General features: G+C 47.4%; 1 protein-coding gene across 1 annotated transcript in view; it reads left to right on the forward strand.

The window, feature by feature from the left end:
• Window positions 1-2,429: 2,429 nt before the first annotated feature.
• NDUFS6 (NADH:ubiquinone oxidoreductase subunit S6) overlaps window positions 2,430-13,986 on the forward strand; it is a 32,183-nt gene continuing 20,626 nt past the window's right edge. The window contains exon 1 of the mRNA XM_065399483.1: window positions 2,430-2,630. Coding sequence (XP_065255555.1) covers window positions 2,490-2,630 — 141 coding nt within the window. The 5' untranslated portion in view covers window positions 2,430-2,489. The remainder of the gene's footprint in view (window positions 2,631-13,986) is intronic.

Raw genomic sequence — 13,986 nt, forward strand, 5'->3', positions numbered from 1 at the left:
TGTGAAGGCCAAGTCTATAATGGGGTTCAAAAAAGAACTAGATAAGTTCATGGAGGATAGGGCCATCAATGGCTATTAGCCAGGATGGGCAGGGATGGTGTCCCTAGCCTCTGTTTGCCAGAAGCTGGGAATGAGTGTCAGGGAATGGATCACTTGATCCATCACAGATCACCTGCTCTGTTCATTCCCTGTGGGGCACCTGGCAATGGCCACTGTCGGACGACAGGATATTGGGCTAGATGGACCTTTGGTCTGACCCAGTATGCCCGTTCTTATGTTCATAACGTTCATATTCACTATATGGATGCATATATAATTAATACTGATTTTTAGAAAAACAAACCCACCATTGGCTATTAATGGTGAGCAACTGACATCTTTGGTGGGTGAAAATCTGCATACTCATATGTTAACTTGGCTGGCAGTAGTAAACTAAGACCTTGTCCATGCACAAAAGTTTTACTGCTCTAACAATACCAGTTGTAGTTAAAGTAGTAGAATGCTGCCCCACCCCAAAGCACATTTCTTGAATATCAGGGGGTTGGAAGGGACCTCAGGAGGTCATCTAGTCCAACCCCCTGCACAAAGCAGGGCCAATCCCCAGACAGATTTTTGCCCCAGATCCCTCAATGGCCCCCTCAAGGATTGAACTCACAACCCTGGGTTTTAAAAACTGGTAAAGATGTCTTTACACTAAGGGTTACACCAGCATAAATGTATTAGTAAAAAGTAAGTCAAACCTCTGACAGTTATGCCAATACTGTGTGTATATAAATTATAGGGATTGACAAAATCACACAACAAAGTAAAACACTATGTTTATACCTGTTTAATTTTTTTAATTAGGCTTTTGATTGATAGCATTTATGATCTAGCAATAAAAAGTTGTTGCACAAGTATCATTGTTATTGCATTTCTACAGGCTGTGCCACTTCAAATTACTATAATTATTTTATCTTGATTCTGAACTGTAACGAGCATTAAATACCTTACAGCTTTACAGACAGTGAAAACTTAGCTCCACTATTGCTCCCTCCCTTACATGGTGGAAAAATTATATTCATTTACCAACACTTTAGTGATTACCTCCACGCTTACCGGAGAAAGCAGGAAAACACCATCACTTGAGGGTTTTTTCTATTTTATTATTGAGCATCTTATATGAAATTTGTTACATTTTGAAAAGTCATCATACCAAAAATAAGAATTAAAAATACATGAAACTCAAAGCAAATGTAAGTTTAAACAAGTTTTATTGTTGGGAGTGTAGTTACTATAATGACAGTCATTTTTACACCACTTTTTCTGATTAGGGGCCATAGCTGTTATGGGAACAGATCAATCTACCAGATAGTGAGAAATCCACCCCCTGATACTTGACAGCTCAGTAGCCATTCATGTGTATCTTGGTACTATATGCAATCTTTACAGTGATCACCATTTCATATGCAGAATTAGTTTAGTATTTTCCTTCGGAAGCTTACTAGTTTTTTGAGGGATATTTTCAGAGAACAGGTGTTTTACTTGCATTAAAAACCTGAAATTATGCCAGTCGTTGCTTGTGTCTGGGATGAGTTTTACAGTACACAAATAATCGTCCACGTCTGCGAACAATAAAACAGTCCTTACAGCGCCTTTTGATTACACCTTTTGTTTTCATCCCCATAACAGTCGGTACGACTGGAAGCTGGCTGCTTGCAAGCAGTGGCTGACCTACCAGGCCGCGCTGCTTGGCGGCCAACGCTGGCGCGGTCGGTAGGAAGTGTCCGAAGCCCAGGGAAGAGAAGGGCAGGCGCGGGGCCGCGCAGTGCCGCAGGTAACACAGCGGGGTGGCGGCAGCCGCCAGTAGGGTCTTCACGAGCAAAGCCGCCATGTTGTCACACCTGCGGCAGAAGAGACGAGTGAGGGGCCTTTCGCCCCGCGGCCCAGGCAGGGCCCTAGCGACCCCACCCCGCGCCTTCACCCCACCGGCCACCAGCGCAGCCACCAACATGCCCGGCCGGCCGCGGGTAACGGGCCCAAGCAGGCACCAGGGCCGTTCCGGCCCGGCTCAAGAGGGGGGGGGGGAAAGGGGAAGCCCCTTGACCCCGGCCCTGCCATGACCCAGATACAGCCAGGCTCCTGCGAGCCGGGCCCCGCTCGCTGATGGGGAACTGGCGACCCCGGGTCAGACCCCCCCCCACCGGCGCCACCCCCCGTCTGAGCCACCGACCTTCGCTCGCCGGCGGCGAAGCAGCTGCAGCGGGGACCAAGGAGCGCGACTCGGGCTCGGAGGAGTCACGTGAAGACCGAGGCGCTGCGAGCTGAGCCGAGCCCTACGCCTCAACCAAAGCGAGTCCGCGACTGCGCCGCCGCAGCACGGCCCACACGAGGCGGGGGCGGGTCTCATGCTGCGGTGTCACGTGCGCCACTGCACTTCCTCCGGGGCAAAGCGTGTTGCGCATGTGCAGCCGCAGCACCGGGTTGCTCGATCACGTGGTTGAGTCAAAATGGCAGCGCCCTACTCGACCTTCCGCGGATTGTTGTTGCTAAGGCGCCTCGCTCCAGTTCGAGTGGCGGCCGCACCCCCGCGGAGAGGCTACGGCGCGCGCGTGTCCGAGAGCGGCGAGAGCGTGACGCACACGGGACAGGTAACGTTGCTGTGCCGGGCTGGGCTGCTGGCTTCCCCCGAGCTGAGCCGCCCCGGGTGGGGCCGGTGAGTGCCCCCGAGTTACGCGTTTCCGGCCGCGGCACAAAAGCTAGGGGGGTTCTCGGGGCTGGGAGCTGTTTGCCGGCTCCGGAGTTGCTCTCCAATCTGGGTTTCCTGTGTCTTTAATGCATGTGTTAAGGGGTGTCACTCCGCTGCTCCTTCAGCTTCCTTTTAACCTGGTATGTTGTGGTAGCCAGAGTCCCCAGTCGGATCAGGGCGCTGCTGCGCTTGTGCACAGTACAAATATGTGATTAGGTCTTTTTTGCTGGAGTGTTCAAATCGCTTTCCACACTAGCCATTCCCTATTGCAATAATACTTGCACTTGCACCTGCGCTAAGATTAGCTTTTATCAATGGAGCTGTGTGCTGTCCTCTTTAGCAGGCCCCTCAGCTGACGTATGTAATTCACTAGCTGAGGGCATGTTTAAACTTACTAGTAGATCAACAGTGTTGCAATCAATGCAGTGAGTATTGATTTAGTGGGTCTGGTGAAGACACACTAAATACATCCATTTGTGTACTCCACCTCCCTGAGGGCTTGTCTACACTTACCGGGAGATCGATGCATCGGTGGTCGATTTAGCAGGTCTAGTGAAGATCCCATGGACTTCTGTACTCCACCTGAACAAGAAGCGCAAGGGGAGTCGATAGGAGAGTGTCTCCCGTCCACATAACGTAGTGTGGACCCCGTAGTAAGTAGATCTAAGTATGTCGACTTCAGCTATGTTATTCATGTAGCTGAATTTGCATAATTTAGGTCAGTCTCTCCCCGTAGTGTAGAATGGCCTGGACGGGAGACGCTCTCCCGTCGACAGTGCAGTGTAGTCACGTAACTGAAGTTGCGTAAGTTAGATCTATATACTGTGGTAGCGTAGACCAGCCCTGAGATTGCACTTTCACTGCCATGCTTTTTCAGCCCCTCACAGTATTTCCCCTCCCCAGAAATGCCCCCATGGGTCCCCTCCATATCCCTCCCTTACTTTCTCTACAGGCCCTTAGTAGTAATTCATCTGTGGATTGGTGACTGAGACTACAGCCTTCACAGATGTCTCCCCTTCTCTGTATGGTTTTCCCCTAACTCTAGTAATTGCCTCCTGTCTCTGGTTCACCAGCTGAGGAGTGTCACAGAATTCAAGATAACTACTGCAAGTGTTTGGTTTGTATGTGGAATATCCGTAGGCGTGGCTGAGTGGGCTGCTATGTGAGGATTACGTGGTGAGAGTGCAGTCGCATATGACGATCCCCAGCTGGATTGTTTGCTAAGGACCTGGGTGGCAGATTTTGGGAAGGTAACAGGAGAATGGATGGACGGGGACACTTCTCGGGAGAGTGGAATACTGTGTGGGAGTGGGCAGAATGGGGAATGGCCGGGGCTGGATTAACCTTTTGTGGGCCTGGCACCAAACATATTCGCGGGTCCCCATCTAGTCATTATGGTCCCCTTCTGAATGTAGACCTGGCACCATTGGCCCTATAGTAAAACCAGTACTGCTGGGATGGGGATGAAAACATTTATTCAAAAGCAAAATAAGATATTTGAAGCCACACTTGATTGATACCTCCACTCAGCCCATAGAGAACAAACTGGGCTAACATCAATATACCCAGAATACTCTTGAATTTGGTTTATTTATGTGGGATGGGGTTGTTTGTTAGTTTTTTCTTTTTTGTTAAAACACTCAGGGCCTGCTTGGGGCCTGAACACACATGCTTAATTAGCATATTTCTGAGCCATATTAAGCCCACTCAGTGGAATTGCACCTGCATTTCCCCACCTCCTCCACCCAAAATTGTTTTAAAAATATATTTTTTGAAAGCTGTATTTTCTACTTTGGTACAATAATATTTACAAAACTTTTTTAAACGTTAGTTTCTTTAGGCTGTTTCTCCCTTTGCCTCACCATCCCACATGACTTCAAGTGAAACAGTAAAGTTACTGGGGTGGAGAGTGGGGAGGAAAATTGCTGGTGCCCATCTTTTGCAGGGAGAAAGGGCCACTGAGACACACACGCTTTATCACCAAAGCTACCACAATCCAGGCTCAAGCCCCTCCCCCAACATTCACACCTGGGCTCTCCCCCCTCCATCCGTCCTACTGTTTCCCTCCACACACACAACTAAATCCCACCTTCACACAAGGGCTCTCCTCAATCTCCCTGTTACTGCCAATATACTCCTGGGGTAATTCTGCACCACTGCCCATGCAGAATTTGCGCAGAAATTAATGTTGTTTGTGCAGAATTTCCTTTTTCTCCCACAGATATGGGCTGCAGAGCTGCTGGTGGCCACAAGGGGCTTCTGAACTATACACTGCGGGGGGAGGAAGGAGAGAGGAGGAGCAGGGGGGTTCTTGATAGCTCCAGTTCCTCGCGTGCTGCCTGAAGAAAGGAGGTGGCATGCAGGAAATTCCACACAAGCCTGGGACCCAGTATCAGGCTGTTTCTTCCTCTGGATCCCCTGGGCTCTGGAGGGTGAGGGGTGCAAGTGTCTGGGTGCGGGGGGGGAGGGAGGAGGGGCGCTCGTAGTTGGGCTTTGGGCACTTGCAGTTGGGCTCTGGGCAGTAGGGGGTGCCTGGGCTGGGAAAGCCCCCAGCTGGGCTCTGGGTGAGGAGGGGGTGTGGGTATCTGGGCCGTGGGGAGGCCCACAGCTGGGCTCTGAGGGATGGGGGTGCATGCGAGTGTCTGGGCAGGGGGAGCTCTGCAGCTGGGCTCTGAGGGAGTAGGGGGTGTGGATGTCTGGGATAGGGGGCACCTCATAGCTGGGCTGTGGATGAGGAGGGGGTATGAGTGTCTGGGCTGGGGGCGGCGTGGCTGGGCGCTGTGGGTGGTAGGGCAGAGAAACAGGAGTTTCTTTAACTCCTGGGGGAATTTTTTTGTGTCTCTTGTTAGACATAATAATTGAAATATTTGAAACTGGCGTGATTATATTTTGTTTTCACAAATAAAATATGCGGAATTTTAAAATATTGTACACAATGTTTAATTTTTTGGTGCAGAATTCCCCCAGGAGTATAACTGCCCACCTGCCTATCCCCCACTTTCACCCCAGGGCTGTCGCCTCCCTCCTTCCCTCCTACTGTCCCCCCCCCCGCCAACCCCCACCGTCAACCCAGACTCTCCTCTCTGTCCCCCTTCACACCCCGCTTCTCCTAACACTCCGCGCCCCCCCCCCCCCAAGTCACTACCAGCTCCCCCATTGGGCCCGGACTTGTCCCTTTCCCCTAAACCGTGCTCTATGACCTCCCTTCCCTGGAGTGCAGGGAGAAGTTTCCGGGCGTTCCCACTGGCTGGGGGCGTGGCAGCCAGCGCCGCTGTCATATAATCATAGAATATCAGGGTTGGAAGGGACCTCAGGAGGTCATCTAGTCCAACCCCCTGCTCAAAGCAGGACCAACCCCAACTAAATCATCCCAGCCAGGGCTTTGTCAAGCCTGACCTTAAAAACTTCTAAGGAAGGAGATTCTACCACCTCCCTAGGTAACCCATTCCAGTGCTACACTACCCTCCTAGTGAAAAAGTTTTTCCTAATATCCAACCTAAACCTCCCCCACTGCAACTTGAGACCATTACTTCTTGTTCTGTCATCTGGTACCACTGCGAATAGTCTAGATCCATCCACTTTGGAACCCCCTTTCAGATAGTTGAAAGCAGCTATCAAATCCCCCCTCATTCTTCTCTTCTGCAGACTAAACAATCCTAGTTCCCTCAGCCTCTCCTCATAAGTCATGTGCTCCTGCCCTCTAATCATTTTTGTTGCCCTCCGCTGGACTCTTTCCAATTTTTCCACATCCTTCTTGTAGTGTGGGGCCCAAAACTGGACACAGTACTCCAGATGAGGCCTCATCAATGTCGAATAGAGGGGAATGATCACGTCCTTCGATCTGCTGGCAATGCCCCTACTTACACAGCCCAAAATGCCGTTAGCTTTCTTGGCAACAAGGGCACACTGTTGACTCATATCCAGCTTCTCGTCCACTGTAACCCCTACATCCTTTTCTGCAGAACTGCTGCCTAGCAATTTGGTCCCTAGTCTTTAGCAGTGTATGGGATTCTTCCGTCCTAAGTGCAGGACTCTCAAATTGTTGAAACTCAGCAGATTTCTTTTGACCCAATCCTCTAATTTGTTTAGTCCCTCTGTATCCTATCCCTATCCTCCAGCGTATCTACCACTCCTCCCAGTTTAGTGTCATCTGCAAACTTGCTGAGGGTGCAGTCCATGCCATTCTCCAGATCGTTAATGAAGATATTGAACAAAGCCGGCCCCAGGACCGACCCTTGGGCCACTCCGCTTGATACCAGCTGCCAACTAGACATGGAGCCATTGATCACTACCCGTTGAACCCAACGAACTAGCCAGCTTTCTATCCACGTTATAGTCCATTCATCCAGCCCATATTTCTTTAACTTGCTGGCAAGAATACTGTAGGAGACTGTATCAAAAGTTTTGCTAAAGTCAAGGAATAAGATGTTCACTGCTTTCCCCTCATCCACAGAGCCAGTTATCTTCTCATAGAAGGCAATTAGGTTAGTCAGACATGACTTTCCCTTGGTGAATCTATGCTGACTGTTCCTGATCACTTTCCTCTCCTCAAAGTGCTTCAGAATTGATTCCTTGAGGACCTGCTTCATGATTTTTCCAGGGACTGAGGTGAGGCTGACTGGCCTGTAGTTCCCCGGATCCTCCTTCTTTCCCTTTTTAAAGATGGGTACTACATTAGCCTTTACACTGCTCCTGGGGACCACAAACAACGCTGGTGGCGCAGGTCCAAGGGCCCCGGTGGAATGCAGCAGTGTGTGAACTACAGCTTCCAGCATACCTTGCAATACTGAGTTCCTGTTGCACCTGTGCGCTGTGCTCCCTGGACTGCTGAGCATTTTCAGCGGGTGCTGGGAAGTTGCTGACTCTTCACATTGCCAGACTGTGGTTAGGGCCGGATTAACCATTCGTGGGTACCCATGTAGTCATTATGAGCCCCTTCAAAGTATGGGCCCGGCACGATGGCGCCATTGTAAACCCAGTACTGGGGATGGCTGTAGGGCAGAAAGGAGATTCTCCACTGGCCAACACAAGAGAGTCACTGACTGAGGGAGTTGTCTACTCTGACAGGAAATCTCAGAGACCAGTCCCTGGTTTGAAGACTTCATAATAAAAATTAATCTTAAAGTCTACAACAAAGTGGTAACATTGTGTAGATTTAAATGGAAACTGAATTTGAAGGGGAAAAGCAAGGCTAAAATTGGCATTGTGATCACAAGCCTTAACCTTTGTGTCACTTTTTCTCTCTGCTCTCTGTGTAGGAGGAGCCGTCTTAATGGGAGATTTAGTTTTCATCCCTGCTCAGACTACAGTCAATTTGACAATGGGTGTTCTAGGAGCAGACAGCAGTATCACAGCTACTTGTTCCCCCCAGGGCCCCTTCTGCCAGAATGATTGGTCAGAGCTCAGGCTTGTGCTTAGTGTTTCCATTTCCTTCCCCTCACTGTAGCAGCCAGAAAGAGGCAGAATTGAGTGCTTTGGTTGTCCCTCAAAATGTACTTGCAAAGCAAAATTTATCTAATATCTCGAGGTGATGATACAGTGAGATACATACAGTACTTCACAGGTACTTTTGTAGGGCAGAGTAAAGAATTGGAGAGTAGTATTAACTATAGAAACAACTAGTTAATTTTAAAATAGTTGATTATTTGGGGAATGTCATAGAGTTTAAGGCCAGAAGAGAGCATTAGATCATCTAATTTGACCTCCTTTACGTTGCAGGCCACCAACACCATCCAGCACACTAAACCCAACAACCAACATTAGACCAAAGTATTACAGCTCACAGGAGACTAGGCTATTATGTGCCAGAGGCAGAAAATAGGAGGGACCAAGGCATACCAGGACCTGAGGCCTCCAGAATAGTAGGGAAATGATGATCTGATAATCCTGACAAGTGACCCATACAGTGTGCTGGGAGAGAAGCTGAGCCCTGGTTAGGGGGCTTCTCTGATTAGGGGTCCTATAAAGGTAGCCAGCCAGTCAGACAGCTGAAGCGGCACAGGAGCCAGCACACAGAGCTGTAAACAGGGGAGTTTGAGTGGGAGTTTGCAAGGGGAGACTCAGAGAGGCAGGCAGAGGAACAGACAGGCTAGTGAAGGGAGTGTGTGGTGTTCTGGCAGTGTTTTGGTACTCATTGGGGGTTTGTTTTGCTGTGGGTGGTGGTGGTTTGGTTTGGTTTGTTTCCCAGACTTACAGGATTTAGGTGGGAAGGCTATGACAGATACAGAGGCAGCAGTGGTAGTGACCCAAGCAGTGGAAGACAATGAAGATGACTGGATTTGGAAGCTGTGGCATGTACATGATCCTGGAGGGGGTACCTGAAAAGAGTTTCGTCTGCATGAAGTGCCGCCTGATAGAGCTGATGGAAGAAAAGATCCTAAGGATTGGAGATGCAGCTGGAAACTCTGGTTGAGTTTAGAAGGGGGTTCGAGCAGATGATGGAGCAAAGACATGAGGAGGCTGAAGGGAAAAGCTCAGACTTGTAGATGGAAGCAGGACCAAAGAACTCTGAGGGGAGACTGCTGGGTGAGGAAAGTGGACAGTGGAGGCATGTGACTAAGAGAACCAGGCAGAGGAAAAGACGGGCTAGTAAAGGAGAAATAGAGCTCAGGAACAGGTTTCTGGAGTTGGAAAATGAAGAAGGGGCACAGCAGGTGGTCACTGAAGGTGAGAGGGCAAGGAAGAAGAGAAGAGCATAGTCCGATAGTAAGAGGGGAAGAGTCAATGGAGATAATAACACCAAATATAAGTCCCAGGAGGATACAGGATGGGTTGCAGAGGAGTGCAAGGGAGAATAGGAATCGAGAGGACTTGCAGCCAGAGGGAACGGGATAGACCGGAAAATCACACCATCCCCCGGAAAAGGCAGGTCTACATGATTGGGGACTCCTTACTGAGAAGAATAGACAGGCCTGTAACCAGAGCTGATCCAGAGAACAGAAGGGTGTGCTGTCTGCTGGGTGCTAAGATATGGGATGTGGACCTGAGGCTGAAGAGGATCCTAACGGGAGTGGGAAAGAATCCACTGATTGTCCTTCATGTGGGAACAAATGATACAGCTAGATTCTCACTGGAACGTATCAAGAGAGACTATGCCAGGCTGGGGAAGACACTTAAGGAAGTCGAGGCCAAGGTGATCTTCAGTGGGATTCTGTCTGTTCCTAGAGAAGGGCAGTGAAGGTGTGACAAGATTATGATGATCAACAGATGGCTCAGGCAGTGGTGCTATAAGGAGGGCTTTGGGATGTATGGCCACTGGGAGGCATTCATGGACAGAGGACTGTTCTCTCGGGATGGACTTCACCTGAATAGGGAGAAAAATAGACTTCTAGGATGGAGGCTGGCACAACTGATTAAGAGAGCTTTAAACTAAGAATTGTGGGGAGATGGTTGGGAGATGTCCAGGTAATCTCCATGCCGGATTTTAACATTGAGAGGGAAGAAAACGAAGTAAGAAAGGATACAGCCGTGGGTAGGAGAATGGACATAAAGAGGAAGTGTAGATACCAGTCTAATAGGTGATACTGGCGGTAGAATGTCTGTGGCTTCGCTCACATTCTTTACCCGATTAGGCAAACAGCAAAAATTAAGATGTTTGTACACCAATGCGAGGAGCCTAGGTAACAAAATGGAGGAACTAGAGTTACTGGTGCAGGAAGTGAAACCAGATATTATAGCGATAACAGAAACACGGTGGAATAGTAGTCATGACTGGAGTACAGGTATTGAAGGGTATGTGCTGTTTAGAAAAGACAGAAATAAAGGCAAAGGTGGTGGAGTAGCATTGTATATCAGTGATGAGGTAGACTGTAAAGAAATAAGAAGTGATGGAATGGATAAGACAGAGTCTGTCTGGACAAAAATTACATTGGGGAAGAAAAGTACTAGAGCCTCCCCTGGGATAGTGCTTGGGGTGTGCTATAGACCACCACCAGGGTCTGATTTGGATGTGGATAGAGACCTCATTAATGTTTTTAATGAAGTAAATACTAATGGGAATTGTGTGATCATGGGAGACTTTAACTTCCCAGAAATAGACTGGAGGACAAGTGCTAGTAATAATAATAGGGCTCAGATTTTCCTGGATGTGATAGCTGATGGATTCCTTCACCAAGTAGTTGCTGAACCAACAAGAGGGGATACAATTTTAGATTTGGTTTTGGTGAGTAGTGAGGACCTCATAGAAGCAATGGTTGTAGGGGACAACCTTGGTTCAAGCGATCATGAGCTAATTCAGTTCAAACTAAATGGAAGGATGAACAAAAATAGATCTGTGACTAGGTGTTTTTTATTTCAAAAGGGCTAACCTTAAAAAATTAAGGAAATTAATTAGGGAAGTGGATTGGACTGAGGAACTTGTGGATCTAAAGGCGGAGGAGCCCTGGAATTACTTCAAGTCAAAGTTGCAGAAACTATCAGAAGCCTGCATCCCATGAAAGGGGGGAAAATTCATAGGCAGGAATTGTAGACCAAGCTGGATGAGCAAGCATCTCAGAGAGGTGATTAAGAAAAAGCAGAAAGCCTACAAGGAGTGGAAGATGGGAGTGATCAGCAAGGAAAGCTACCTTATTGAGGTCAGAACATGTAGGGATAAAGTGAGAAAGGTCCAACTCTACATGGCTTTTGGCCTTGCAAAGGGAATTAAAACCAATAGTAAAAGGTTCTATAGCCATATAAATAAGAAGAAAATAAAGAAAGAAGTGGGACTGCTAAACACTGAGGATGGAGTGGAGGTTAAGGATAATCTAGGCATGGCCCAATAGCTAAACAAATACTTTGCCTCAGTCTTTAATGAGGCTAATGAGGAGCTTAGGGATAATAGTAGGATGACAAATGGGAGGTAGATATTACCACATTCGAGGTAGAAGCCAAACTCCAACAGCTTAATGGGACTAAATTGGGGGGCCCAGATAATCTTCATCCAAGAATATTAAAGGAACTGGCACTTGAAATTGCAAGCCCATTAGCAAGAATTTTTCATGAATCTGTAAACTCGGGTTGTACCGTATGACTGGAGAATTGCTAACATAGTTCCTATTTTTAAGAAAGGAAAAAAATGTGATCCGGGTAACTATAGGCCTGTTAGTTTGACATCTGTAGTATGCAAGGTCTTGGAAAAAAATTTGAAGGAGAAAGTAGTTAAGGACATTGAGGTCAATGGTAATTGGGACAAAATACAACATGGTTTTACAAAAGGTAGATCGTGCCAAACCAACCTGATCTATTTCTTTGAGAAGGTAACCGATTTCTTAGACAAAGGAAACGCGGTGGATCTAATTTACCTTGATTTCAGTAAGGCATTTGATACGGTTCCACATGGGGAATTATTAGCTAAATTGGAAAAGATGGGGATCAATATGAAAATTGAAAGGTGGATAAGGAACTGGTTAAAGGGGAGACTACAATGGGTCATACTGAAAGGTGAACTGTCAGGCTGGAGGGAGGTTGCTAGTGGAGTTCCTCAGGGATCAGTTTTGGGACCAATCTTATCTAATCTTTTTATTACTGACCTTGGCACAAAAAGTGAGAATGTGCTAATAAAGTTTGCGGATGACACAAAGCTGGGAGGTATTGCCAATACAGAGAAGGACTGGGATATCATACAGGAAGATCTGGATAACCTTGTAAACTGGAGTAATAGTAATAGGATGAAATTTAATAGTGAAAAGTGCAAGGTCATGCATTTAGGGATTAATAACAAGAATATTTGTTATAAGCTGGGGACGCATCAGTTGGAAGTAACAGAGGAGGAGAAGGACCTCGGAGTATTGGTTGATCACAGGATGACTATGAGCCACCAATGTGATATGGCAATGAAAAAAGCTACTGCAGTCTTGGGATGCATCAGGCGAGGTATTTCCAGTAGAGATAAGGAGGTGTTAGTACCGTTATACAAGGCACTGGTGAGACCTCATCTGAAATACTGTGTGAAGTTCTGGTCTCCCATGTTTAAGAAGGATGAATTCAAACTGGAACAGGTACAGAGAAGGGCTACTAGGATGATCAGAGGAATGGAAAACCTGTCTTATGAAAGGAGACTCAAAGAGCTTGGCTTGTTTAGCCTAACCAAAAGAAGGCTGAGGGGAGATATGATTGCTCTCTCTAAATATATCAGAGGGATAAATACCAGGAAAGGAGAGGAATTATTTAAGCTCAGTACCAATGTGGACACAAGAACAAATGGATATAAACTGGCCATCAGGAAGTTTAGACTTGAAATTAGATGAAGGTTTCTAACCATTGGAGTGAAGTTCTGGAACAGCCTTCCAAGGGTAGCAGGGGTGGCAAAAGACATATCTGACTTCAAGACTAAGCTTGATAAACTTATGGAGGGAATGGTATGATGGGATAGCCTAATTTTGGCAATTAATTGATCTTTGACTATCAGCGTTAAATATGCCCAATGGCCTGTGATGGGATGTTAGATGGGGTGGGATCTGAGTTACTACAGAGAATTCTTTCCTGGGTGTCTGGCTGGTGAGTCTTGCACACCTGCTCAGGATTTAGCTGATTGTCATATTTGGGGTCGGGAAGGAATTTTCCTCCAAGGCAGATTGGCAGAGGCCTGGGTTTTTTTCGCCTTCCTCTGAAGCGTGGGGTACGGGTCACTTGCTGGAGGATTCTCTGCACCTTGAAGTCTTTAAACCATTATTTGAGGACTTCAATAGCTCAGACATAGGTTAGGGGTTTGATAAAAGGGTGGGTGGGTGAGATTCTGTGGCCTGCCTTGTGCAGGAGGTCAGACTAGACAATCATAATGGTTTCTTCTGACCTTAAAGTCTATGATTCTATTATTCTATGTGCTGCAGAGGAGGCAGAAACCCCTAGAGTCACTGTGAGTGTGATCTGGGGTAAAATTCCTTCCTGACCTCACATACGGTTAGATCCTGAGCGCATGAGCACCTGAGAGAGAAAATGCTCAGTGCCACCTCAGAGCCTTGGCTCAGCCCACCAGTGTCTCATCTCCAGCTGTGGCCATCCCTGATGTTTCTGAGGACTGAGATATTTAAAAAAAAACAGTGCATTGAAGAGGGTGGGCAGTGGGATCCTTCCCTGAACACCTGCCGGTAGCCAGCTGAAACCCTGAAATAATAATAAGTCACCAGGACCAGATGATCACCCAAGAGTTCTGAAGGAAATATGAAACTGCAGAACTACTAACTGTGGTATTTAACCTGTCATTGAAATCAGCATTGAAATCAAGTACCAAATGACTGAAGGATAGCTAATGTACACCAATGTTTAAGAAAGGCTCCAGA

Source organism: Emys orbicularis, chromosome 2 (genome assembly GCF_028017835.1).
Source record: "Emys orbicularis isolate rEmyOrb1 chromosome 2, rEmyOrb1.hap1, whole genome shotgun sequence".
NCBI lineage: Eukaryota > Metazoa > Chordata > Testudines > Emydidae > Emys > Emys orbicularis.